General features: G+C 38.3%; 1 protein-coding gene across 3 annotated transcripts; it reads left to right on the forward strand.

The window, feature by feature from the left end:
* The first annotated feature begins 120 nt into the window (after positions 1–120).
* LOC148284904 (stimulator of interferon genes protein homolog) lies at positions 121–24,862 on the forward strand. Of its 3 annotated transcripts, XR_015823560.1 has the most exons (8): positions 5,902–6,086; positions 9,261–9,296; positions 13,427–13,656; positions 15,551–15,838; positions 19,635–19,806; positions 21,506–21,619; positions 22,852–23,017; positions 24,604–24,862. XR_015823560.1 is itself a non-coding variant. In XM_088233231.1 (7 exons), exons 3-7 carry the CDS (start codon positions 13,489–13,491, stop codon positions 22,959–22,961), a joined length of 852 nt encoding a protein of 283 aa, XP_088089357.1. In that variant the 5' UTR covers positions 121–302; positions 9,261–9,296; positions 13,427–13,488; the 3' UTR covers positions 22,962–24,862. The 3 variants fall into 3 exon arrangements, 2 of the variants coding, with proteins under 2 accessions (XP_088089357.1, XP_088089346.1); XM_088233231.1 differs by lacking the exon at positions 5,902–6,086 and adding an exon at positions 121–302 and having other exon boundaries at positions 22,852–24,862; XM_088233220.1 differs by having other exon boundaries at positions 5,889–6,086; positions 22,852–24,862.
* Positions 24,863–25,207: the final 345 nt, after the last annotated feature.

Consider the following 25,207-nt stretch of genomic DNA (forward strand, 5'->3'; position numbering starts at 1 on the left):
ACCACGGAAACTCCGCTCGGGCGTCTCAAATCCATAGAAAAAAACGCCAGATAAAAGAGACGGACGTATATTTACGTCGTGTGAAGCTTCGGTCGTAGCGCGCCGAACGCGTGTTCGTGTATAAAAGAAAGTTTATTCTATAAAATGGGGTGCATTTTTGTACCAAATTAGCATTTGTGAGAAAAATCTTAGTTGACATCAAAAAATGCACGGGACAGTCGCGGAAATAATTATTTCAACAGGAATGAGCGACTATCTCACAAATTAAATAATTATTGATTCATTTTTCATACATGAATTGGGTAAGTAAATAAAGAAACAATGTATTGTAAACATTATCAACGGGTGACGCCTTTCTCCCCTGACATTATTTATTTATTTATTCAACAAATTTACGACAATGCCCAATTTAAACAATTACATAACGAAAAACAATATTAATACAGTAACAAATAATAGAAGGAATACAGCAAAGAAAAGCATACATTAGACAGACGTTATTTTATTTTATTAGGTAATTCAACAAAGATAGTCATAATTAATTATAGAATTACACAAAATAGATTTACACGTTAAGTTATACTACATATTTTTTTATATTTTTGTTTATAAAGGATACAATGCAATAAAAAATAAGTTGTACGTGTGTACTTATTGAATAAGATTTATTATAGAATCCATTGATTATGATTCTACAAATATACAGTCGATTTATTGGGAATATTTCTTCAGCCTATTTGTAAAAAAACTCAATTTACAATCAAAATAATTTAGATCTTGATTTTCATTTACAAATCTAATCATTCTGGGTAGAGGCGCATGGCATAATTCGTTTTATGATGACCACAGAACAGAATTTCATTATTTCTGAGTACGCGAAGGAACATTAAGAGATATTATCATCCAATATTGAATTTAATTTATAACACAACATTAATTCTACGTAATTAATTATTAGATAAAATAATTTCTGATTCATTTTTGCCGTCGTTGTTAAATTAATTTTTACTCACCAAAGAAAAGAATTGTAATGTGCGCGTAATATGAACAGAAGGAGCGTAGAATATTATCGTAGAGGTGTATTTGTGTGGGTTAAGTGTTCAGGTGTGTCATTAAATAGCAAGTGGGATCGTATCGCAGCCAGAATTATTTTTTAAATAAATTAAGGGGCATGTTGAGTTAATCAATATATGAAAAAGCGCATTGTAGTTAGAGCAAGAATATATAGATAGAGGAAAGAGTCTTGTGCTTAGAAAAGGGACATTAAGATTAATTTTGGAGAGTAGGTTTAAAGAGTCTACTTTATTATTTAATAATTTATGTAAATAGCATGATTCAGATACAGTGCGTCTTTTTTCGAGGGTAAAAAATCCATTTTGTTTGGCAGATTGGCTGTAAGTGCAAAGCGTTTTATTGTTTTTATAATCTAGGTATTTAAAAAAAATTCATTGAACATTTTCAATCCTTCCTATGCTTGTTATGTATCAAGTTATTTTTTGTTTTGTCCACCATTTTGTGAAAAGGACCAAATTATATTTTTATGATATTTGTTACAATCAATATAGTGTAGAGTTTCCGCAAACCAAGTTGTGTAAAATTTCCATTGAAAATAAACGTAAAAATGGCATTTTTACGTTAATTACAGTGGTGAATTACATTACAGAACAACCAGGCTTGAGAAAATTCACATTTTTAAATTTTTGTGTTCTCACCGGGAATCGAACCCGGAACCTTCCGTGCGTGAGTCAAGCGTCTTGACCACTACACCACGGAGGCCGCCATTTAAAATGATAAAAGTGCCATCTATGTATAATTAGTTTCATCTTTTCGGCTAGGCAACGTAACGTGTAAAAATTATCGTCCTTACATTTTTTTGTATATGCATTCTCGTCGAATGCAACCCTGGTGATGGATATTAACTCTGGTGATGGATATTAACTCTTTTATACTTAATAAATTGAAGAGTTTAATAGCTATAAATATGCTCGTGGTAAAGATCTACATTTCGCTGAAAACCGCACGTAAATCGGACCAGTAGTTATTCACTGCATCGAGGACACATCCGAACATTGCCTTTATATAAATAGAGAACGACACGACCGACGCGACATTAGCGTGGCTCGTGGCGCACATTGTGGTCTCGGGCAACGCCGGGTTTGTTGATGTTTTGATAAATCCACACGACGCGACGTTGCGTCGTATCGAAGCCGCAGCGTGACGTTAGCGTCCCGTCACTTGAATCTTGAATCAGCTGTTTGCTATTTTGGTTCAGCGGTGTCAAAAGTTAGCATTAGCAATTAGCGTCATTTACAGCGACGCGCTTTGCGCTAAACCCACGCTTGCAAATTTTAGTCAAACGCTAGGTTTTTTAAAGTTTTAGAAACGACACATCTAAGTTAGTAAACAGCTAGTAAAAGAAGTATACAAATTGGAATTGTGTTTTCAGGCGTTGCCTAATATTCAGCCGGGTGAATCCACCCGCATGATAAAGGTTTCAGCTCTTTTACTTCGCAAAAGTCAACAGATGAAAGAGTTAAAGAAATGTGAATGTTCAAACATAGGCGGAATAGGCTACAGTGTGTAAAGTGGCCACTTAACCCATCCAAGGACAGGCCATAAGCCCTGTAAATGTCTAGACTTCCATATTCCCTTATTTAAAATGTTTTCCCTCTTTGTTGCAACAAATTTAGATCTAAATAACTCCCTAGGGAGGGAATTCAGCCTGTCTGCAAACATTTGGACATAGTCAAAACATCGTTGGGTTATTTGTAAATTTAAAACAGCTCTTACTATTTTTTTTGTGTAGTGTAAATGGGGGCTAGATTTCTAAACGCCCGGGCGCTATGTAGCTGCAAGACGTATTCTAATCTAGCTCTTATATAATGAAACTAGAATCCCAACCGCCTGTGCGCTCTGTAGCTGCAAGGCGTGTCGGGATGCTTATTGTACAGCGGCCTTGAGGTGATTTTCACAATAATTACGCTACATAAATTATCCTAAATAAATCAATAATGTAAAGGTCATTCAGAAATGTAAATTTACCAATAATATTATGAGCTAACAACAGCGTACATTGATCTAACAGACACAGTGACGTCACACAATTTGTTGGTGTATATTTTTTTGACATATCATAAAGCCAGAGTTAATGCTATATATGTCATTTGTCATCGGGCGGGGCGTGCGATTAGCTTTTGGCTCTGAGTAATAGAGGCTAGGCCATATCAAATTTATGTAATGTGATAGATAGTGACGAAGCGTTCTATCCGCCAACCCCCCTCCTACAACAAAATGTCTGAGTCTGATGCGTCAGTTTGTTTAAAAATAGGGCGTCAGTACCTAACAAACAAAAAAAATATTTCCTAAATATAGGTTTGTGAACCGAATAACCTGTTATTAATTATTATTCGATTAATTCATCTCTCTTGTTTCGAAATGACTAAAAAAGATTTACAGCAATAATTTAATTGAAGGCCTCGCGGTGTAGCGGTCAGAGCGTTTGCCTACCATGCAAGAAGTCTCGGATTCGATTCCCGACATGGTTGATATAAAATATTAATCTAAAAGAGTGTTTTCACACTGGAATATTTCATGGTACCCGTATCTCAATCACAAATAACTATCGACGTGATAATAATGTCTCACCATGGTTGTTGATCGTATTTGTGATCACAATGGAACATCCGTGAACACCTAATATTAAATGTCAAAATATTTACGTTTCGCGACGTATAATCCTGCTGCGCAATCACAAATTTGAATGTCATCGGTGTAAATATGGAAAATATTCCAAAACTGCTATTTTTATGTATTTATTTATTATTTATCACGCTATTCATTGCATTAAGCCGGCGGTTGGCTAGCCAAATGTCAAGAAAAGCAGTCGCCATAGTAATTGTAATTTAATTTTCACTTTTTTGTATAGATACTCCTTACTATTTTATAAATGAAATATATTGTATTATTTTTTAAAGTAAACGCCGATTTTTCGTCTGTGAACTATATTTATTAACGAGAAGAAAAAAAAAACAAACCGACACGAGCGTTGACTTAGAGATTACACACGCGTTGACTTAAGACCGCGATAACTTAACGATGTTCATTATTGTTTATTGTGGTCGCTCAAATGCTAAGCATGTTTTTAATTACGTCGATAGTTATTTGTGATTGAGCTAGAGGACTGGTACCTGAAGCGTACAACTGACCATCTCGCGTTCATGTAACTAAAATGATCAAGGTACGCAGGGATTGGTGCACCAATGCAGCGCCCTATGCACAAGTAGGTGTGGAAAAGAAATGATGCTGATCTACATACCTACATTATTTTTATTGTAAAACTTATTTATTTTACAGAAACATACAGTCAACAATGATTAAATGACAATTAGGATAAAATTTAAAGACAGACAGTAAGTTTCTTAATAAAAAACATTCATATTAAACATATTACAACCGAGATGAAGAACATTTAAGAGAAGGTAATTTAGAAGTCTAGGCATCTACAGGGCTTATGACCTGTCAATGGCTGGTTTAAGTGGCCACTTTACACACTGTGTAACATTCACCATTCTGCCTATATTTGAACATCTATATTCCTTCAATTCTTTCATCTGTTGATGTTTGTGAAGTTAAAGAGCTGAAACCTTTATTTATGCGGGTGAGATTCGTGTAATTGAATTATTTCACCTACATACTAGACTAGGCAACGCCTGAAAATGTTATTTTTTCAATTTCTATACTTCTTCATGGACCAGGTAATTTAACAACAATATTTTGAGTTTGTCCAAATTTTTGTAGAGAAGGACTGGATTCAACTCCCTGGGGAGCTGTTTATATTAACATATTACAACAGAGATGAAGAACATTTGAGAGAAGGTAATTTAGAAGTCTAGGCATCTACAGGGCTTGTGCAACAAACCAATGAATGACCGCAAAAATTAGTCCGCGTTTCTTACTTCATTAAAATTTAAAATAGTTCTCTTTTTTTTAAAAATAAGCTTCTGTGATAAAAAGTGTCTACTTCAAAACTATTTTAAACTCAAATAAATCCCAATTCTTGCAAAAAATGCTCGCTTGAACGTGATTTTCATATGACTTTTGACAATTACCAAGACGGTATACTCAACGATCGTTTGTATTCATATACAAGGCCGACTCTCTATACGCACACTTAGAAAAATATTAAAACAGATGGAAACAATATATATGATATTTCATCTAGCCGCTCATTTTTAAAACTGACATTTATTTCAGAATTTAATTCGACCTCAAAGTTTACTTATTTCTCTCTCATATTTTTATAAGGCTTTTAAAAAAAAAAAAGAGCCGACCTCAGAACGATTTAAATTAGAATAAATCGTAATTAAAGAAAGAATTATTCGATGGAAATTTTTTCGTCACTTTTAATGCGTAGATCAACGTGTCGAGGGGTTCTAGACCCGTCGGTACAAACCGATGTACTTACATCAAAACTTAATGGTGGGGGGATCGGTAGTGTATATTCGTAATCGATCGGGAGAATTTTATCTTCAACGATGACGTCATACTGAAGCTACGTCATTTCAGTGCGTAGATATGTGTACCGTGACGTACGCTTTCCCTTGTTTCATATCGATGCACCTACTCAAAACTTGAAGGTGGGAGGCCGGTAGTGTGTTTTCGTAATCGCTAGAGGAAATTTATCTTCAACTTTACCGTCAAGGTGAAGTATGACGTCTTTATCTTCCCATCGTGCGCATTTTCGTTCGATATTATCATAATATTTTAGAAAGAGGCCGCAATAAAGGGAAAAAAATGCTATCGATCAAGGTAGGTACCCAGTTTAATTATTCGAGTACTATAATCGACTCGCATCACTAACGGACAGAACGCGTTTAAATCTATGGTTTGTTTTTTCTCTGAGTCGCGGCTGACGTTCACCATTTTCAAAACATTGAATTTTAGATATTCAAATATAATTATTTGTATGTAGTTTTGTGACGCGTGACACAATATGATGAAAATGTATCCTCAACCAGAAAAAAAGAAGTCCAAGGACTTTGAAATTAATTCGGTTCTTACAGTGGTGTCTCTTATCTTAATTCTGCGTAAGTTCTTTTAATATTGCTTATCATATTCGATTGTAGATTGAAGCAGTTTTGTGACAGGCGTGTATGGATATTTTTTTCGTTTTAAAATAATATTCTGAAAGAATTGAAAGTATGACTAAATGCGAAATAGCTGTAAATGGGGTTATACTAAAACAGGCAGAGGAATTTGTGTTTGTGACGACGAAAGAATGGTAAAACAAGTATATATGGCGAAAATAAACCGCAATGTGAGACGAGGACGACCGAGGAAGACGTGGCATGATCAGATAAACAAAAATCTTAAGTCTGGTCATGTCAAAAGCAGACAGAACCGAAGGGCATGTATGAATGTGGAAGACGCTAGGAATGTATGCCAGGATAGTGTGTGGCGGTCCATTCTCTCTGCCTAACATTACGGCGAAATGGCGTGGTGGTAGCAGTAGTAGGATGCAGTAAGAAAATGTTCTTCAAATGTCACGGACTCACGGATCAAAGGTTCGAGGTTCGCACACCGCTCTACCACAACTTGATTCCCGTTTTCTAATAGTGAGTTATTTATTTAAATTTATTTCAACAGAGAGGGAAAAAGTTTTCGAGAAGAAATTTGGAAGTCTAGGCATTTACAGGGCTTATGACCTGTCATTGGCTGGTTTAAGTGGCCACTTTACACACTGTGTAACATTCACCATTCTGCCCATGTTTGAACATCCCCATTTCCTCAACTCTTCCATCTGTTGACTTTTGTGAAGTGAAAGAGCTGAAACCTTTATCACGTGGGTGAGATTCATCCGGCTGAACCAAATCACCTACTAGGCAACGCCTGGAAACAATTTTCCAATTTTTATACTTCTTCTTTTACCAGGTAGTAATTCAACAATGTTTGATTATGACTAAATGTGAAATCGCTGTGAATGGAGTTATACTAAAACAAGTAGAGGGATTTGTGTATTTGGGAAGTATGTTTACTAGGGATGGAAAGGAGGGCGAGTGCCGGGAACAGAGTGAATGGTGCACTTGAATCAAATGTTTGTTGCGAGAGGCAAAATCAGCAGTTCACAATGGAGTCCCGGTCCCGGCCCCGATAAATGGGCGCGAAGTATGGACTGGAAAAACGTAGGCTGAACCCTGTCAAAATGCGATCTCTCGGGCGAATGTGTGGTAAAGCTGTGTACGATAGATGCGCAAATGTCGAGATACGTGCATTATGTAAGGCTGATATAAGCTGTGTCGTCTTAATGGTAATGCCAGTCTTGTTAATGGAAATGTAGAAAATCACTCCAGCCTGAGACTGTGGCCTCGAAGGCGAGCGTCTCGTTTAAGCTCGAGGGATCCAAATTTGGGCAGCCATAGTGACCGTCGAGTGTCTCGTATGTCTCCATCGGGTCTCCGCTTTCTCACCGTTCCTGCAGCGCCCTGAGACCGAGAGTTTCCAGTCTCCGCATACGGAAGCCGGAAGTTTCAGGCTCGGCGACAACTTTGCAGCTCGTCTTTGGACTCTTTCCGACAAGTTGATATCCTTAACAAAATAGGGATTCCATATCTAATCTGACATAGGATTTGTATATTTTTAGTAGCATATTCGGTGTTATGTCAGGTCATAAGCACTGTAAATGCCTAGACTTCCATATTCCCTTATTTAAGGTATTCTTCATCCCTGTTGTAATTCGTTAATCTTAGTGACTCCAGAGGGGGTGAAATCCAGTCTTTTGTCTGCAAACATTTGGACAAACTCAAATATTGTAAAAAACCATATTAAAACATGGGTCTAAAAATAAAAATAAAATGAATAAATACCAGATCATTAGCATAAGTAGCTTTTGCAAATAATTTGTTAATCATTACTATAGAACAATATTTTGCGTTTGTCCAAATTTTTGTAGACAAGGACTGGATTCAACTCCCAGGGGAGCTGTTTATATTAACATATTACAACAGAGTTGAAGAACATTTAATATAAGATAATATAGAAGTCTATGCATCTACAGGGCTTATGACCTGTCAATGGCTGGTTTAAGTGGCCACTTTACACACTGTTACATTCACCATTTTGCCCATATTCGAACATCTGTATTCCTTCAATTCTTTCATCTGTCGATGTTTGTGAAGTTAAAGAGCTGAAACCTTTATTTATGCGGGTGAGATTCATCCAATTGAATTATTTCACCTACATACTAGACTAGGCAACGCCTGAAAATATTATTTTTTCAATTTCTATACTTCTTCATGGACCAGGTAATTTATCAACAATATTTTGAGTTTGTTCAAATTTATGTAGACAAGGACTGGATTCAACTCCCAGGGGAGCTGTTTATATTAACATATTACAGCAGAGATGAAGAACATTTAAGAGAAGGTAATATAGAAGTTTAGCCATCTACAGGGCTTATGACCTGTCAATGGCTGGTTTAAGTGGCCACTTTACACACTGTTACATTCACCATTCTGCCCATATTCGAACATCTGTATTCCTAAAATTCTTTCATCTGTTGATGTTTGTGAAGTTAAAGAGCCGAAACCTTTATTTATGCGGGTGAGATTCGTGTAGTTGAATTATTTCACCTACATACTAGACTGAATGCTGTTGAAATGCGATCCCTCAGGCGAATGTGCGGAAAAACAATGTATGATAGGTGCCCTAATGTCGAAATTAGAGCAGAATGCAAGGCTGAGTTAAGCATTATCGACAAAATTAAGAAAGGTCTTTTGCGATGGTTCGGTCATGTGGAGCGAATGAATGATGAAAGAACGGCTAAAAAGATTTATGATGCGAATGTGTCTGGTTGTAGAAGTCGAGGAAGGCCGAGAAAGACATGGCATGATCGAGTACAACAAATTCTTGAAAGTGGTCATGTGAAAAGTCGGAATAATCGACGTGCGTGCATGAGAAGATGTATGAATGTGAAGGAAGCAAAGGAAGTGTGCCAGGACAGAGTGGTGTGGCGTTCTATCCTCTCTGCCTACCCCTCCGGGGAAATGGCGTGATGGTTAGTTAGTTAGTTAGTTAGTTACATACTAGACTAGGCGACGCCTGAAAATGTTATTTTTTCAATTTCTATACTTCTTCATGGAGCAGGTGATTTATCAACAATATATCCCCAGGGAGTTGAATCCAGTCCTTGTCTACAAAAATTTGTACAAACTCAAAAGATTGTTGACAATAATTATTGTTTAAATATATTTTTTTTTTTACAGTTTACGCAGACATTTGGAATGCCATCCATGGCACAGGTAAGAAATGAATTAATTCATTAATTTTATATTCAAAGCTCTAACCTTGTTAATTGAAATATCTTTGTTTTAACCACTTTTTTTAAATTTTTTTTCTAACGGCCGGTTTCAAAGTTTTTTAAAAATGCAATTTTTTTAACAGTCAATCTTGGTTATTACGAGGAAGATGAGACCACTGCATTTGCTCGATACAAACGCTAGTAACGCTACTCGTTATACAAGAGAAAGATTTTTTTATACGATTGCCAGTGCACATTGTCACTAAGTAAACAAGTTAATACATGTGTGTACATTTTTTTTATTTATTTATTTTTTTTATTTTTATTTTATTCAGAAAACATACAGTCATACATAAGAAGTATTTTAAAAACAATATTTTTTTATCATAAAAAGATTAATTAACTAACTAACTAACTAACTAACCATCACGCCATTTCCCCGGAGGGGTAGGCAGAGAGGATAGAACGCCACACCACTCTGTCCTGGCACACTTCCTTTGCTTCCTTCACATTCATACATCTTCTCATGCACGCACGTCGATTATTCCGACTTTTCACATGACCACTTTCAAGAATTTGTTGTACTTGATCATGCCGTGTCTTTCTCGGCCTTCCTCGACTCCTACAACCGGACACATTCGCATCGTAAATCTTTTTAGCCGTTCTTTCATCATTCATTCGCTCCACATGACCGAACCATCGCAAAAGACCTTTCTTAATTTTGTCGATAATGCTTAACTCAGCCTTGCATTCTGCTCTAATTTCGACATTAGGGCACCTATCATACATTGGTTTTCCGCACATTCGCCTGAGGGATCGCATTTCAACAGCATTCAGTCTACTTTCGTCCCTTTTTTTCCAACTCCATGCTTCGCTTCCATACATTAGGGTCGGTACCAGAACTCCATTATGAACTGCTAATTTAGCCTCTTGCGATAGACACTTATTTGCTACGACAGACTTTAAGGCACCATTAACTCTGTTACCGGCACTAACCCTCCTTTCAATATCCTTGTCCATATTTGAATCTCTAGTAAACATACAAAAATTAATTAAGTTTTCATAAATTATGCAAAAGATATAAACACAGCGGCCTCCGTGGTGGAGTGGTCAAGACGCTTGACTCACGCACGGAAGGTTCCGGGTTCGATTCCCGGTGAGAACGCAAAAATTAAAATGTGATTTTTCTCAAGCCTGGGTGTTCTGTGATGTAATTCACCACTGTAATTGGGCCTCCTGGCCTGTAGTGGTGCAAAAAAAAAAATGTAAATGTAAAAAAAACATTAAATGTGACAAAAAAATAAATAAATAAGAATTTCAAGTGAGAAAAGAATAATTGTTGACATTTGCGTTTTCCATGGAGGTAATAAATTAAAATAAATAAAAATATCGAATGTACACTCCGAGCCATCCACGCACACACATGAACGCACATACACAAACATATACATTACACCAATATTTTGAGTTTGTCCAAATTTTTGTAGACAAGAACTGGATTCAACTCCCTGGGGAGCTGTTTATATTAACATATTACAACAGAGATGAAGAACATATAAGAGAAGGTTATTTAGAAGTCTAGGCATCTACAGGTCAATGGCTGGTTTAAGTGGCCACTTTACACACTGTTACATTCACCATTCTGCCCATATTCGAACATCTGTATTCCTTCAATTCTTTCATCTGTCGATGTTTGTGAAGTTAAAGAGCTGAAACCTTTATTTATGCGGGTGAGATTCGTCTAATTGAATTATTTCACCTACATACTAGACTAGGCAACGCCTGAAAATATTATTTTTTAACTTTCTATACTTCTTCATGGACCAGGTAATTTATCAACAATATTTTGAGTTCGTCCAAATTTTTGTAGACAAGGACTGGATTCAACTCCCTGGGGAGCTGTTTATATTAACATATTACAACAGAGATGAAGAACATTTAAGAGAAGGTAATATAGAAGTCTAGGTTGATAAATTACCTGGTCCATGAAGAAGTATAGAAATTGAAAAAATAACATTTTTAGGCGTTGCCTAGTCTAGTATGTAGGTGAAATAATTCAATTGGACGAATCTCACCCGCATAAATAAAGGTTTCAGCTCTTTAACTTCACAAACATCGACAGATGAAAGAATTGAAGGAATACAGATGTTCGAATATGGGCAGAATGGTGAATGTAACAGTGTGTAAAGTGGCCACTCAAACCAGCCAATGGCAGGTCATAAGCCCTGTAGATGCCGAGACATATTGCCTTCTTTAAAATGTTCTTCATCTCTGTTGTAATATGTTAATGTTAACAGCTCCCTAGGGAGTTGAATCCAGTACTTGTCTGCAAAAATTTGGACAAACTCAAAATATTGTTGTTAGATGTGTATAAATTAATTATGTTTAAAACTGTCTGAACATTTTGTCAATTTTCTCTGTTTATTAAGTCAGTCTTCATTCTCAAATGTAAGAACATTTCAAAATAGTATATTGTTAAGTGTCCTCGGCACGGGGAACCCCCCCAGTGGCAGTGAGGACACATTATTTTCATTATTAATTATAGTTTGTAAGAGAAAAATATGAATAAATAAATGAATAAATTCAACAACAACAACAGCAAACCATCACGCCGTTTCCCCGTAGGGGTAGGCAGAGAGGATAGAACGCCATAACACTCTATCTTGGCATACAGACCTCGCTTCCTCTTCATTCATACATCTTCTCATGCATGCACGCACGCCGATTATTCCTACTCTCGACATGTCCATCTTCGAGTATTTGATGGACTCGATCGTGCCATGTCTTTCTCGTTTTCTGCATCCATCAACGTTTGCATCGTGGATCCTTTTAGCCGTTCTTTCGCTGTCCGTTCGCTCCACATGTCCGAACCGACGCAGCGCCCCTTTATTGATTCTGTCATGATGATGCGTGTCTCAGCCTTACACACTTCACGGATCTCGACATTTGCGCACCTGTCGTGCGTCGTTTTACCACACATTCGCCTGAGGGATCGCATTTCGACAGCATTCAACCTACTTTCATCATTATTTTTCCAATTCCATACTTCGCTCCCATACATTTGGAACTAGAACGCCGTTGTGAACTGCTAGTTTAGCCTCCTGCGATAAACATTTGTTTGCCAAAGTAAATTTTAGTGCACCGTTCACCCTGTTCCCGGCACTCACCCTCCTGTCAATATCTTTCCCGGCCTTTCCGTCCCCAGTAAACATACTTCCCAGGTACACAGATTCTCCTACCTGATTCAGAATATCTCCGTTCACGCTGATCTCACATTTAGTTATATTTTCGTCCCTTTCAAAAACCATCACTTTGGATTTATCAACATTCATAAGCAAATGGCTTTTCTCGCATACGTCGTAGACTTTTGTTACCAAGAATTGAAGGTCTGCTTTGCTGCTAGCAAGAAGCGCGGCATCATCAGCATACAGAAGACAGTCAACAGTTGTACCACTCATTTTTGCTCCCATTCTTAAAAAAATGAATAAATTCAATTAAATATAAACACCTCTCTCCCGCTTCCACTCCCACAGAGTCTACTATGTGCCATTGTGTCTTTCTACATTCTTTTATAATATTTTTTAATGTTTATTCTCTGAGGAAAGGGTCTTTGAGATGATTTAATTTGGCATTTCAAACAAGCACCGCGAAGCGCACGAAACAGTCAGCCGACTCATAATGGCGTCAGCTCCTTCTCAATAGGTCAGGATGTGAAGAACTGTTACATATAATAAAAAACACCCTTTTGAATCTGAGAGATCTTTCAGATCGTTTGGTCACGTAGAACGAATGGACGACGAGAGAATGGTAAAACAAGTATATATGGCGGAAATGAACGGCGACGTGAGACGGGGACGACCGAGGAAGACGTGGCACGATCAGATAAACCAAAATCTTAAGTCTGGTCATGTTAAAAGTAGACGGAACCGAAGGGCATGTATGACAAGGTGAATGAATGTGGAAGAGGCTAGGATTGTATGCCAGGATAGACGTGTATGGCGGTCCATTCTCTCTGACTACCCCTACGGGAAAATGGCGTGATGCTAGTAGTATATGTCCTTAAAAATGCTCATTGGGCGTATACATGAATAAATATATATATGTATGTTAAATTGTGTTTCCCTTTCGCAGCCTCCTTCGTCGTGTTCCTCGTGCTCTCCGAAGTGCTGCTTCGGCTGGTCGTCTCGCGGGCGATGTCCTCCCACAGCGCGGCCAGGATCGCGGCGGACTTCAAGCTGCCCGTCTACGGGCTCTTCGCGGCGTCGGCGCTCTGCATGGCCTGGCTGCGCGAGGAGCAGATAAGGTACGGCGCCATCGCCGTGTTCCTCAGCGGGCACTACCTCGTCAAGGCCCTGGAGCGAGTGAGTTTCGTGGCCGAACGCTTTAAACATAGAATTAAGAATAGTCCAGAAATTTCTATCAGTTCCTTTGTAGACGTCGCTCAGTACGCAACTCCTGATTTGAATTCAACTATGCCGTGTTGTGTCCTTTTAAAGTGTAAAATTACTGCTAGGACCTAAAAGAAACAGGATGGAATCACATTTCATGTGTAAATAGCAAATGAATGTGTATGTAGCAAATGCATTACATAAAATTGCTCGGGTTGTGGTCCTGTGGCTAGTGTCTCGGACTCACGGACCAAAGGTCTGTGGTTCGAATCACACTCTACCCCAACTTGATTCCATTTTCTAATAGTGAGTTATTTACAACTCGTTGAAAATGGCCCTCAAAATTAAATATTTGGGTAAATCATAAGAACGCAAATATTTCTTTTTATAAAAAAAATTAAAAAAAATGGAATTATTTTTCCATCTGTCAGATTGTCGAAGAAACAAAATGAACATTGTTGCCAGGATAGTAAATTTTTTTACCCTACTTTGCTCATCTAATGAGAGAACTAACGAAAATTGGACCTCGGATTAAACAACTCTGTGGTAGACATTTGACCGACATTATCTTTAAAACATCAAATATTATTTAACATGATGTAAAAATATCTGTATTATGTAAAATTAAATTTGTTTGTTAATTTCTTTTATTAAATGACCCTTTACTTACTTACTCCGTTATGTCAATCAATATTTCCGCGTGACAGATTGCTTTTTTTTTAACCTTATTTTTGTGTTATGACTATATTTTTTCCCGTCGTGCAACATTACGCGGCGACATCACGAATGCGCGCGGCGAAAGTGGGGCTTAGTGGGGATTTTTGGACACTGTCCGATGTATTCAAATATGATTCTACGCTCCTTCTGGACCATTCTTAATTCTATGTATATACACGTGAGTCGAAATTTGTTTGTGACCGTTTTAATTTAAATAGAACATCGTCACGATCTTGACGTCACAAATATCGACGCCGAACATGTCGCGTTTTTGTAGGCGCATATTATTAAACAGTGCCCAATGACAGGTCACAAGTCCTGTGGATGCCTAGACTTTTATATTTCATTCTGTAAAATGTTCTTCATCTCTGTTGTAATATGTTGATGTTAGCAGCTCCCCACGGAGGTTAATCCAGTCCTTGTCTACAAAAAATTGGACAAACTCTAAATATTATTATTTAAATAAGTTTCAGTTGTGATTTTGGTCCGTCACTACATCAAATACGTTCTCCTTAAAATTTTTTGTCTAAGCATCAACAGGGCTTATGACCTGTCGTTGGCTGGTTTAAGTGGCCATTTTACACACTGCGTAACATTCACTATTCTGCCCATGTTTGAACGTCCACATTTCCTCAACTCTTCTGTTGACTTTTGTGAATTAAAGGAGCCGAAACCTTCATCACGCGGGTGAGACTCATCCGGCTGAACCAAATCACCTACTGGGCGATGCCTGAAAACAATTTTCCAATTTTTTATACTTCTCCTTTTACCAGGTAGTTGATTCTACAATGTTTTGAGTATTTCCAAATGCTTGCAGACTGGCTGGATTTCCTCCCTAGGGAGTTGTTCATATTTAAATTTGTTGCAACAGAGAGGGAAAACTTTGATAAAGGTAAAAAATAGACAGAATGGTGAACGTCACACAGTGTGTAAAGTTGCCATAACCAGCCAAAAGCCCTGCAAATGCCTAGACTTCCATATTCCCTTCTTAATAATGTTTCCCCTCTCTGTTGCGACAATTTTAAATGTGAACAACTCCATAATGAAAAAATCCAGCCAGTCTGCAAGCATTTGGACATACTCAAAACATTGTTGCGTTCTCCTTCTCGGTCGGAACGTGCACGAGGCGTGATGCGCGTTTATTTTCCAGAACGGCATAACTTCCAAGATAAAGTCGAGCCTCATCAAGGAGTCGGACGGCTTGGACTTCGGAACCTCCATGGCGTACGGCTACTATTTGCGGTACCTGAAGATGACGCTCCCCGAGAGGGGCGACCAGAACTCCGGCATCCTGGAGATGATCCAGACGTTCGAGGCCAACCACGACGTGACCGTCCCCGTCAAGAAGCTGTTCGTAGTGGTCCAGGCTTCCATGGCCTGCCCCACCAGCCTCGAGGAGTACAATAGTGACACAAATATCCGCTTGGAGAACGCCGTGGTAAGTTGAATCGTCTTTCAATTCTAAATCATTCAATTTTCAGCCAAAACTGCTTTCAAGTTGGGTTCTATTTTCGGTCGAAACCTCAGAGTAATAATGCGTAACCTAGAGAAAAGCCCAAACGTTAGAAAACCATTCTATGACTATTGGGTATTAAGTTAGCTACAGTTCGCAGCAAAACAATGGGCCAACAAATTGCCAAATGAATATTAATTCACATTGTAAATATGTACCTGTTTATTGATTATTGCAGGGTTATTCCAATTTATTTTTCCACAATTCGCCTATATTTATTTTATAAAATTGAAAATACACGCGTGTGTTTATTTTTTTTATTTATTTATTCATTTTATTCACAGTATACTTATGTTGCATTTATTGAGACATAAATTCCAGCTCCGTGGAACCAAAATCCCGTGTTGAGTTTGTTTGTTTGTCCGTCACATCTCCGAAACGGCGAGTCGTAGCGGCCTGAAATTTGGACACGTCATTTTAGATGCGATTTCAAGGTTAACGTTGCTATTTCAAGTAAAATTTGAATAGACCTCTACTCGATAAAGACTCAAACTTTGCATGGATGCCTAGTGCGGCCCCGACATATTGCCCGTAATCAACTGTCATTATCAACAGTAAACATGCTTTAATTCACAAATTTATCCCCTAAATTTAGAAAAAATAGTATCTGAGGTAAATACGTTGATATAAAGAAAGTTTTGAAGCAACATAATACACGTGTCGGGACAATAAATGCCAAAAATCATGGGAAAATATTGGGAATCAATTCCCTGTGAAAACTGACTCCTTTAACAGCTTTGACGCTCCTATTTCTGCAACCAAACATACTGCAATTCGCCATAGTAGATTTTTATTTATTACAACGTAAATATCGTTATTTACAAACAAAGCCAAGCACAGCGACAAAAGCATCCGATCGAACCGTTATGTTTTTGTTGTCAAGCAAAACGAAATGGCTACCAATTTGTTGCTAACCAACATTGCTTGCGTTCTATGAAACATAGTGATAGGGCTTCTCTCTAGGTTACGCATTATTACTCTAAGGTCGAAACCGTAGCCAAGTTTCTATTATTATTATATATATATAGTTGGATAATTTATGTAGCGCCATTTTTGTGAAAATCACCTCAAGGGCGCTGTACAATTAATAAATATCCCAGTACGTCTTGCAGCTACAGAGCGCATGGACGGTTGGGATTCTAGTTCCTCGTTTTCAATTAAGATCAATAAAAAAATATAACAGATAGGAGCTAGATTACAGAACGTCTTGCAGCTACAGAGCGCATAGACAGTTAGAAAATTAGCCCCCATTTACACATTTTAAAAATTGACAAATAAATTTAGTGTATTAGGTCGGAAGAATCCCAGTACAAGGTGGGTAATCGCATTCATTTGTATTAGGGTTCAGTGGCAAAGTAAATAAAGATAAATTTAAGATGTTTCTATTCACTCATATCAAACACACACCCACCCTCACACATATACACTCACACACATATTCACATACCTACCAAAACCACACTCCACTCACTTACACACGCATCCTCACACAAAAAAACTCGCACACATGCACTTCTATAAATTAATATCTAACTGAACTAAATTTTTATAATTGTATTTATGTGGAAAACTGATTTAGCTTTATTTTATGTTTTTTTTATAATGTTGTGTATATTTTTTTGTATTGCTGTTGTTTTTCTGAATAAACAAAATAAAATAAAATAACGCATAGCAACACCAAATCCGCGAACCGTTCTTCACATAGGCCGAAACTACCCTAAGTATACTTTTGGGTGGTGTCCAACTCAAACCCGTAAAGCATCAAAAAGATCTCGGCACAATCATATCAATGGATTTAAATGGGAAGCTTACATCACGTCTATTGCCGAGAAAGCCGAGTCAATAATTTACTTGACTAAAAGGGCATTCCAAAATATTACTCCAGATATTTCTTGAAATATGAATGACCTACGTCAGACCTTTATTGAAGTATGGAGTCCCCACTTTACTAAAGACATCGAGCTACTGGAAAAGGTTCAAAAGATGGTCTACAAAAATCCCCAAATCACTCAAAAGGATGCCTCACCACAGACACCATTGGAAGAACGGCGGAAGAGAAACTTATAAGATTTTCGAATTTGGAGAGTCCGATTGTATTTTTATGTTGGTATACATGCCCCTGAAGTATGCTCAAAATTTCAGCTGTATTCATTGGTTACTTTGTCTGTGGCAGCCGCTAAGGTTGGACGTGTTCAGCGCGCTCGGCGATTTTCGTCTTGGCGGTCCAGAATGCCTTCACTGGGACGATTGAGCCTTAGTTTCGACGTCACATCCGTGAACCCATGTTGCGTCGCCTGTTATAACACGTCTCAGTAATTCTGCATCGTCGTTGACTTCCATTCGCCGCTGTTTTTGTTCAAAATTCAACAATTTTGGAACAAATTTTGCTGCCGCGCGTTTCATACCCGAAACATTCCAAAAAATTTCATGGCGCGAGCCAATCGATGTGCCAACATCATCAGCGACTTCTCCGATTGTGATTCTGCGATCGTTTATAACCATTTCATTAACTTTTTCCACGTTTTCATCGGTTGTTGATGTGCTGGGGCGTCCGGGCCGTTCGCCATCTTCAACGCCTTCACGGCCACCTTGGAAACGCTTATACCACTCGCAAACTCTTTTTTTACTCGTAGCAGACTCACCATAGGCCTTTATGAACATTTCACACACCTCATTTAATTTTAAATTAGATACAAATTCTTTGATCCATTTTCAAACACAAACGAAAATAGCCGACGTTGTTTTGAGTATGTCCAGATGCTTGCAGACCGGCTGGATTTTCTCCCTAGGGAGTTGTTCATATTTAAATTTGCGCAACAGAGAGGGAAAACATTTTTGAGAAAGGATTATGGGAGTCTACGCATTTACAGGGATTATGACCTGTCAATGGCTGGTTTAAGTGGCCACTTTACACACTGTGTGACATTCGCCATTCTGCCTATGTTTGAACATCCACATTTCCTCAACTCTTCCATCTGTTGACTTTTGTGAAGTAAATGAGCTGAAACCTTTATCATGTGGGTGAGATTCATCCGGCTGAACCAATTCACCTACTAGAAAACGCCTTATTATTGAATAACGTACAAAATGATAAATCAAACCGCTCACACACGCGTTTGTGTAATATTCATGTAAAAAGTGAATTGAACAGGAATGTTGCGTCTCATTAAACGGACCAAAATGGACACCAAGTCGTTGGAACTATAGGCATACTCCCCCAGTCTACACACGTGCGTTTCCAGAAATTCTCCCGCAGCCAGTGGGCCACATGGCGACGGTATCTACCTACTGTTTATAAAAGATTCTCTTCGGACATCTATCTCCCTTTGTTGACCGTGGAGTTGAAACAGTGCTTTATTTATTTAGTTTCTTATTGCTTCTTGGCATGAACACTTGACAAACTTACTATGCTCTATTTTTTGTAAATTTATTGATATCATTCTAGCTTTGCTGGGATTCCCCTCGTCCATGCGCTTTGTAGCTGCACGATGATTATGTCATCTAGCTTTCATATATCACCTTTATAATACCTAAATTTTGTAAATGGGGTCTAGAATTCCAATCGTCTATGCGCTTAGTAGCTGCAAGACGTGTTGTCATCTTACTCCTTTTTATTATTCATAATATTTAATTTTTTTTAGTATCATTAATGTGCGAACTTCTCTCCTGTCTGGTGCAATATTTGGGTACTTTACGATGATAACCCAGTTTTTTCGTTTAGAGTCTCGACATGGATTCCCACAACAACTCTGGCGTCATAAAACGCGGGTACAAGCACTCCATATACAAGATAGTGCAGAGCGACGGGAGCCTGCCCGTGTACATTGTCGCCGAGGGCGCCACCCCGCTCAGCCGCTACTACGAGGTCGCGAGCAGGCCGGGGCCCCACAGCGGTACGTAGACAGGGACAGGTCGAAACTGAGATAATAGCGCTTTGGCGAAAAGAGTAAATAATCAAATATACGCAACAGTTGGAACGTTTTATTACTTTGACAAATGATAAATGACCACATTTCTGATTATCGTAGTCAACTGAAATGGCTCAAAATTAGACAGCGGAGAGACTATCACTCCCTCTTACTTCTGTTCAATGTACTTCATAGTCCTAACGCTCCTATATACCTGCGTCGCCGCTTATCAGTTCATGGTTTACCTCTTTGTTCTAATTCTCAAGGCACTCTCTTAATAACCATCCACAATTCCTCTTACTTCTCTAACTCATATAGTGTTTACGCGGCTCGACTGTGGAATCATCTCCCATCCACCATCAAAGATGTTACTACATTATCTCTGTTTAAATCACGTCTGAAGAAACATCTTCTTTCTCTTCCTTAATCTCTCCTCCTTTCCTTTTTCCTCTTTCCGCTTTTTTCCTTTTTCTCATTGAGTAACAGTTTTGATTTAAGGTAATTTATAAAGAAATACGTTTATTTCTATTTTTATATATCTTTGGCTTTTTAATATATTTTTTTCTATGGAATATGTTCTGTAACTTGAATTATAAAAATAAAACTTTTATTTTATTGGTTGGTTGGAAGAAATTGCCATTTGGCAATAAGCCCGCCAATGTACAAATAACATTATGTACAAAAAGTTAAATAAATAACGTTCTAGTTTCCATAATATCTAAATTCTGTAAAAAATTACTGTTCGAGTGCCATAATCCAGAGAGAAAATACGAGAATACGTTTGTATGAAGAAAAGTCAGACCACGTTTCCTCTTGAGATTAAACATTATTAAGTATACTTACAAACCAGCGACCTATTTACATACATGAACGCACCCGGGGTCCTCTTAAATTACGACTCTGAACTCATGTCCAACGCTCTGTCCTGCCCTTTGCGTATTTAGTCGTTCTTTAACCGCGAGACGTGAGCTTGACATTTAATTGGAAACCAAAATGCTTGATTGTGTCGTGAAAGCGTGTAAAAACCGTTCGGATAAACGTAAAAAAGATAGTGTAACTTCATTGGTAACTTGTTCATGATCGAATTTCAGAGTATAAAATAATTAGTTTTCAAATATTGAATTTAAGTCGGTACCTAGGCACTTGTTTATGGTTTGATTCCAAAACTTTAAATAATTAATTTTCAAATATAGTATTCTTTTTGCAAATGTCAAACTCTGCTCTTCTCACCAACAGGGGTGCACTTTATTTAGGAATGCGATTTTCAAAAATGTATCGAATGTCGGTTGATATTATTTTAGTATTATCAAAAATCCAGTAAAAAGACATGAATGCGTAGAAATTATAAGGAATTCAAGGAAATAATCAAAATTTATACACTAAAAAATGACATCTTTCCAAATTTTTGTTTTATGTATTTTCGTCTAATGCAACCCTGGCGAGAGATAAAAAAACATGTATGCTCCTGACTTTTTTTTACTTAATAAATCAAAGATTTTAATAGCTATAAATATGCTCGTGGTAAAGATCTACATTACGCTGAAAACCGCATGTAAATCGGCAAAATGCAATTTTGTACTGTACTGCCTAATCTTCGCTAGACTATGGAAGTTACGGCTATGGATGCAAACACCACCATGTCCGAACATGCACTAAATGTGATGATGAATGTGTCTTTTTCCAGATGAATACAAAATGTACAAAAGAGATTCCGCCCTGAATTTTTATTTCGCCCTCAAGGAAATAATCGCTGCCGATCCCGAGTGCCGCGATCTGTGTGAGATTGTGTTCTTTGAAAGTAAGTGCCATTTTATTCTCCCAATACTTCTAGGAATGTCTGAATCTGAGTACCTAGGAATAATTCACCTATATACTACGAATACCGATGGTTTGTTGGAAATGTTTTCGTGCATAATTAAAAATATATATATATAGTAAATTTTTACATAATTCTACTAGGGATGGAAAGACTGAGAAAGACATTGAAAGGAGGGGGAGTGCCGGGAACAGGGTGAACGGCGCACTGAAATCTACTTTGGCAAACAAATGTTTATCGCAGGAGGTGAAACTAGCAGTTCACAATGGAGTTCTAGTGCCGAGTCTAATGTATGGAATTGGAAAAATAATGATGAAAGAAGGTTTTTATATATTTTTCATATAAATATATTTTTTTATATGGGAGTTGCTTTATTATTTACCTTGCTTATAATATACAAGGTTTATATTTAAAAAAGTGGTTTTTTCTGCAATTAAATTTCTTTAAATTTATCTAAACTGTTAGGATCAGGAGGAATATACTTATGTGGACCAATCGGGAACTTCTCAGCATTTGCTCACGTGGAGAGGATACCACTTAAAACTCTTCAAGAGAAGCCGGCCTGTTGGCAGCAGTCAACGGGCCTGCCGTTCCACTAGAGGAGTGTTCGGGATTTTGTTCCCTACTTTGGTTTATTTTACCAATTGCCTGCACTATATTGACCACGATGAAAGAAGGTTAAGTGCTGTCGAAATGCGATCCCTCGGGCGAATATGTGGTAAATTTATGCACAAATGTCGAGATCCGTGAACTGTGCAAGGCCGAGACACGCATCATCGACAGAATCGAGAAAGGGGCGCTGCGTCGGTTCGGACATGGCATGGACGGCCAAAAGGATCTACGACGCGAATGTTGATGGACGCAGAAAACGGGGAAGACCGAGAAAGACGTGGCACGATCGAGTCCATCAGATACTCGAAGATGGACGTGTCGAGAGTAGGAATAGTCGGCGCGCGTGCATGAGAAGATGCATGAATGTAGAGGGAGCGAGGTATGTATGCAAAGACAGAGTGATGTGGCGTTCTGTCCTTTCTGCCTAACGGCGGGATGGTTTGTTTGTTTTGTAAAATTGTTGCAACAGAGACGGCCAATGACAGGTCATAAATGTTTTCCCTCTCTGTCGCAACAAATTAAAAAATGTTTATAAAGCGTTTAAATGACTAAATAAATTAAATTTTTCCTTTCCGCCGTTGATATATTTGTTATTTTTCCAGATGACGGGAGGTCCGATGTGAATATTGCCAAACTTTTGCTGCAGCAAATCAACGCGAGCTGTCCTAGTCATCAGCTTCAGCTTTCACAGTCCGCCAGCGTTTCCTCCTAACGGATGTAATTAATCCCAGGGTCGTTGATCAATACTGTCACATTCACGATGTTTTTGTATGGGCACTTGCAACCGGGTGCCAGGCCTATCAACATAGAAGCGCAACACGACGCCGACGACTGAAAAACTAAATTCAGACTCTCTCCGACCAGCATTGATTCCGGCCGTCTTCGAAACGTTGTTCTTCTTCTCCCTTATATATATATATATGTTTGGATAATTTATAGAGCGCCATTTTTGTGAAAATCACCTCAAGGGCGCTGCACAATAAATAAATATCCCAGCACGTCTTGTAGCTACAGAGCGCATGGACGGTTGGGATTCTAGTTCCTCGTCTCCAATTATGATATATAGGAGCTAGATTACAGCACGTCTTGCAGCTACAGAGCGCATGGACAGTAAGAAATCTAGCCCCTATTTACATTTTTTATTTTTATTTTATTTGAAGTTTAGAGTTTAAGTGATATTCTAAAAATCTAAATAAAAAACAAATTTATTAAAATAGAAGTTATATTACAAAAAGTCTTGCAGCTACTGAGCGCATAGGCGATTGAAATTCTAGGCCTCATTTACTTAATTTAGATATTTGAAAATATTTACATAATTTCCCTTCTTCCACATCCGCTCCTCAGTGGAGCGTGTGGACATCACCAGTTGCCTCCAGGAGACCCTGTCAGCCAGCGCTCTCGTCAATCCAGCGCCTCTTAGTTCCGCCGAATAAAGTCGAAAGATCGGCCTTCCAGGACGGCGTGAGCCCGCAGGTTTAAAGAAGAGGCAGCTCGGGTGTAGGTTCTCCCGAGGAATGCGCGGTACGCGTCCGAGCCAGGACCACCGCCGCATCCTCGAGACGCTCGTTTTAGGAGGCTGCTGCGTCCGTTCTCGACTTCAATGTTAGTAAAAAAATCGAACCACCTTATGCCTAATATTCTCCTCGAAACGTTGTTAATTACTTGTAAAATTTAACGTAAATTAATTTCAATAATCACAGCGGGGTCACCAATGAAGAAGTTCAGCCCTACGGGAAATTGGATGCAAAAAAAGTTTTCTTAATTAGAGCGTCAAATTATACTACAAAGTTTCTTGAAAATGTACATTAGTTCAATATGATTCATATTGAATCAACCAATGATAAGAGAGTTGTGGAAGGTTTCCGGTTTACTTGCCGTCAACGGACCAATCGGCGGAACTGACCGAGGAGTGCTTTCAGAAATACAAAACTTTGAGTTCCTCATGGTGACACCAGTGTAATAATTGAAATTAATTTATTTGTAACTTTAAATTAATTGCAACAGAGAGGGAAAACATTTTTGAGAAGGGAATGTGGAAGTCTAGGCATTAACAGGGCTTATGACCTGTCACTGGCTGGTTTAAGTGGCCACTTTACACACTGTGTAACTTTCACCATTCCGCCCATGTTCTTCCATCTGTTGACTTTTGTGAAGTAAAAGAGCTGAAACCATTAATTATGAATAACTCCCTAGGGAGGAAATCCAGCCAGTCTGCAAGCATTTGGACATACTCAAACATTGTTTATTTGAAACGTTACACTGCTGTTTCGAAGACAACTGGAATCAATGCTGGGCGGAGGGGGTCCGAATTGTTTCACAGTCGTTAGTGACGCGTTGCGCTTCTGTGTTGGTAGGCCTGGCACCCGGAGTTGCCAGTGCCCATAATAGTAAAATAATCTAACCCTTTACAAAAGCAGTCAATGTGCCAAAAGTATCTTCATTTCAGATTTAAAATCTCTCATCTTTTGCGTGTGTAATGCCTAACACAGCACGTATCGCATGAAGTTTAAATCAGTCATGTAAAAGCCCTCTGGGCGCATATAATAAATAAATAAAATACGGGCGTAAGGAATGGACGAAGGAAACAAATAAAAATCCCAACAAATATTTAAATAGGTTTATTTTTCATCGTTCATCCTCTCTCATGTTGTATACGTACATATAACAATTCACTATAATTTCTCCTAACATCTGAAAACATTTAACAAACGTAAAATACTAAGTACTATCGATTCAATCCTAAACATAAATCTAAGAATGGTTCCCGACGCCTGGACGCGCGCGCGAAGCGAGCAGGCCCGGAAGACCGAGACGCCGCGTCGTAGGTTCGAGAAAAGTGGCTCGAGTTGACGTTGCTCGAGTTGACTAGCCTCGGGTTGACTGACTGGGCTTCCGGGCCTGCGGTCAGTTCTGGGTGTGAAACGGGACCAGAGACCTGGACGAGCGCTCTCCGCTCGA

The sequence above is a fragment of the Micrasema longulum genome, unplaced genomic scaffold (assembly GCF_059751315.1).
Source record: "Micrasema longulum isolate JH-2025_06_02 unplaced genomic scaffold, ASM5975131v1 h1tg000079l, whole genome shotgun sequence".
NCBI classification, from domain to species: Eukaryota; Metazoa; Arthropoda; class Insecta; order Trichoptera; family Brachycentridae; genus Micrasema; species Micrasema longulum.

Coding starts and splice junctions, on each gene's coding strand:
- LOC148284904 (XM_088233220.1), top strand. CDS start 5,993: ATGATGAAAATGTATCCTCAACCAGAAAAAAAGAAGTCCAAGGACTTT. Junction 6,087..9,260: donor GTCTCTTATCTTAATTCTGC/GTAAGTTCTTTT, acceptor TTTTTTTTACAG/TTTACGCAGACATTTGGAAT. Junction 21,620..22,851: donor TGAGATTGTGTTCTTTGAAA/GTAAGTGCCATT, acceptor TTATTTTTCCAG/ATGACGGGAGGTCCGATGTG.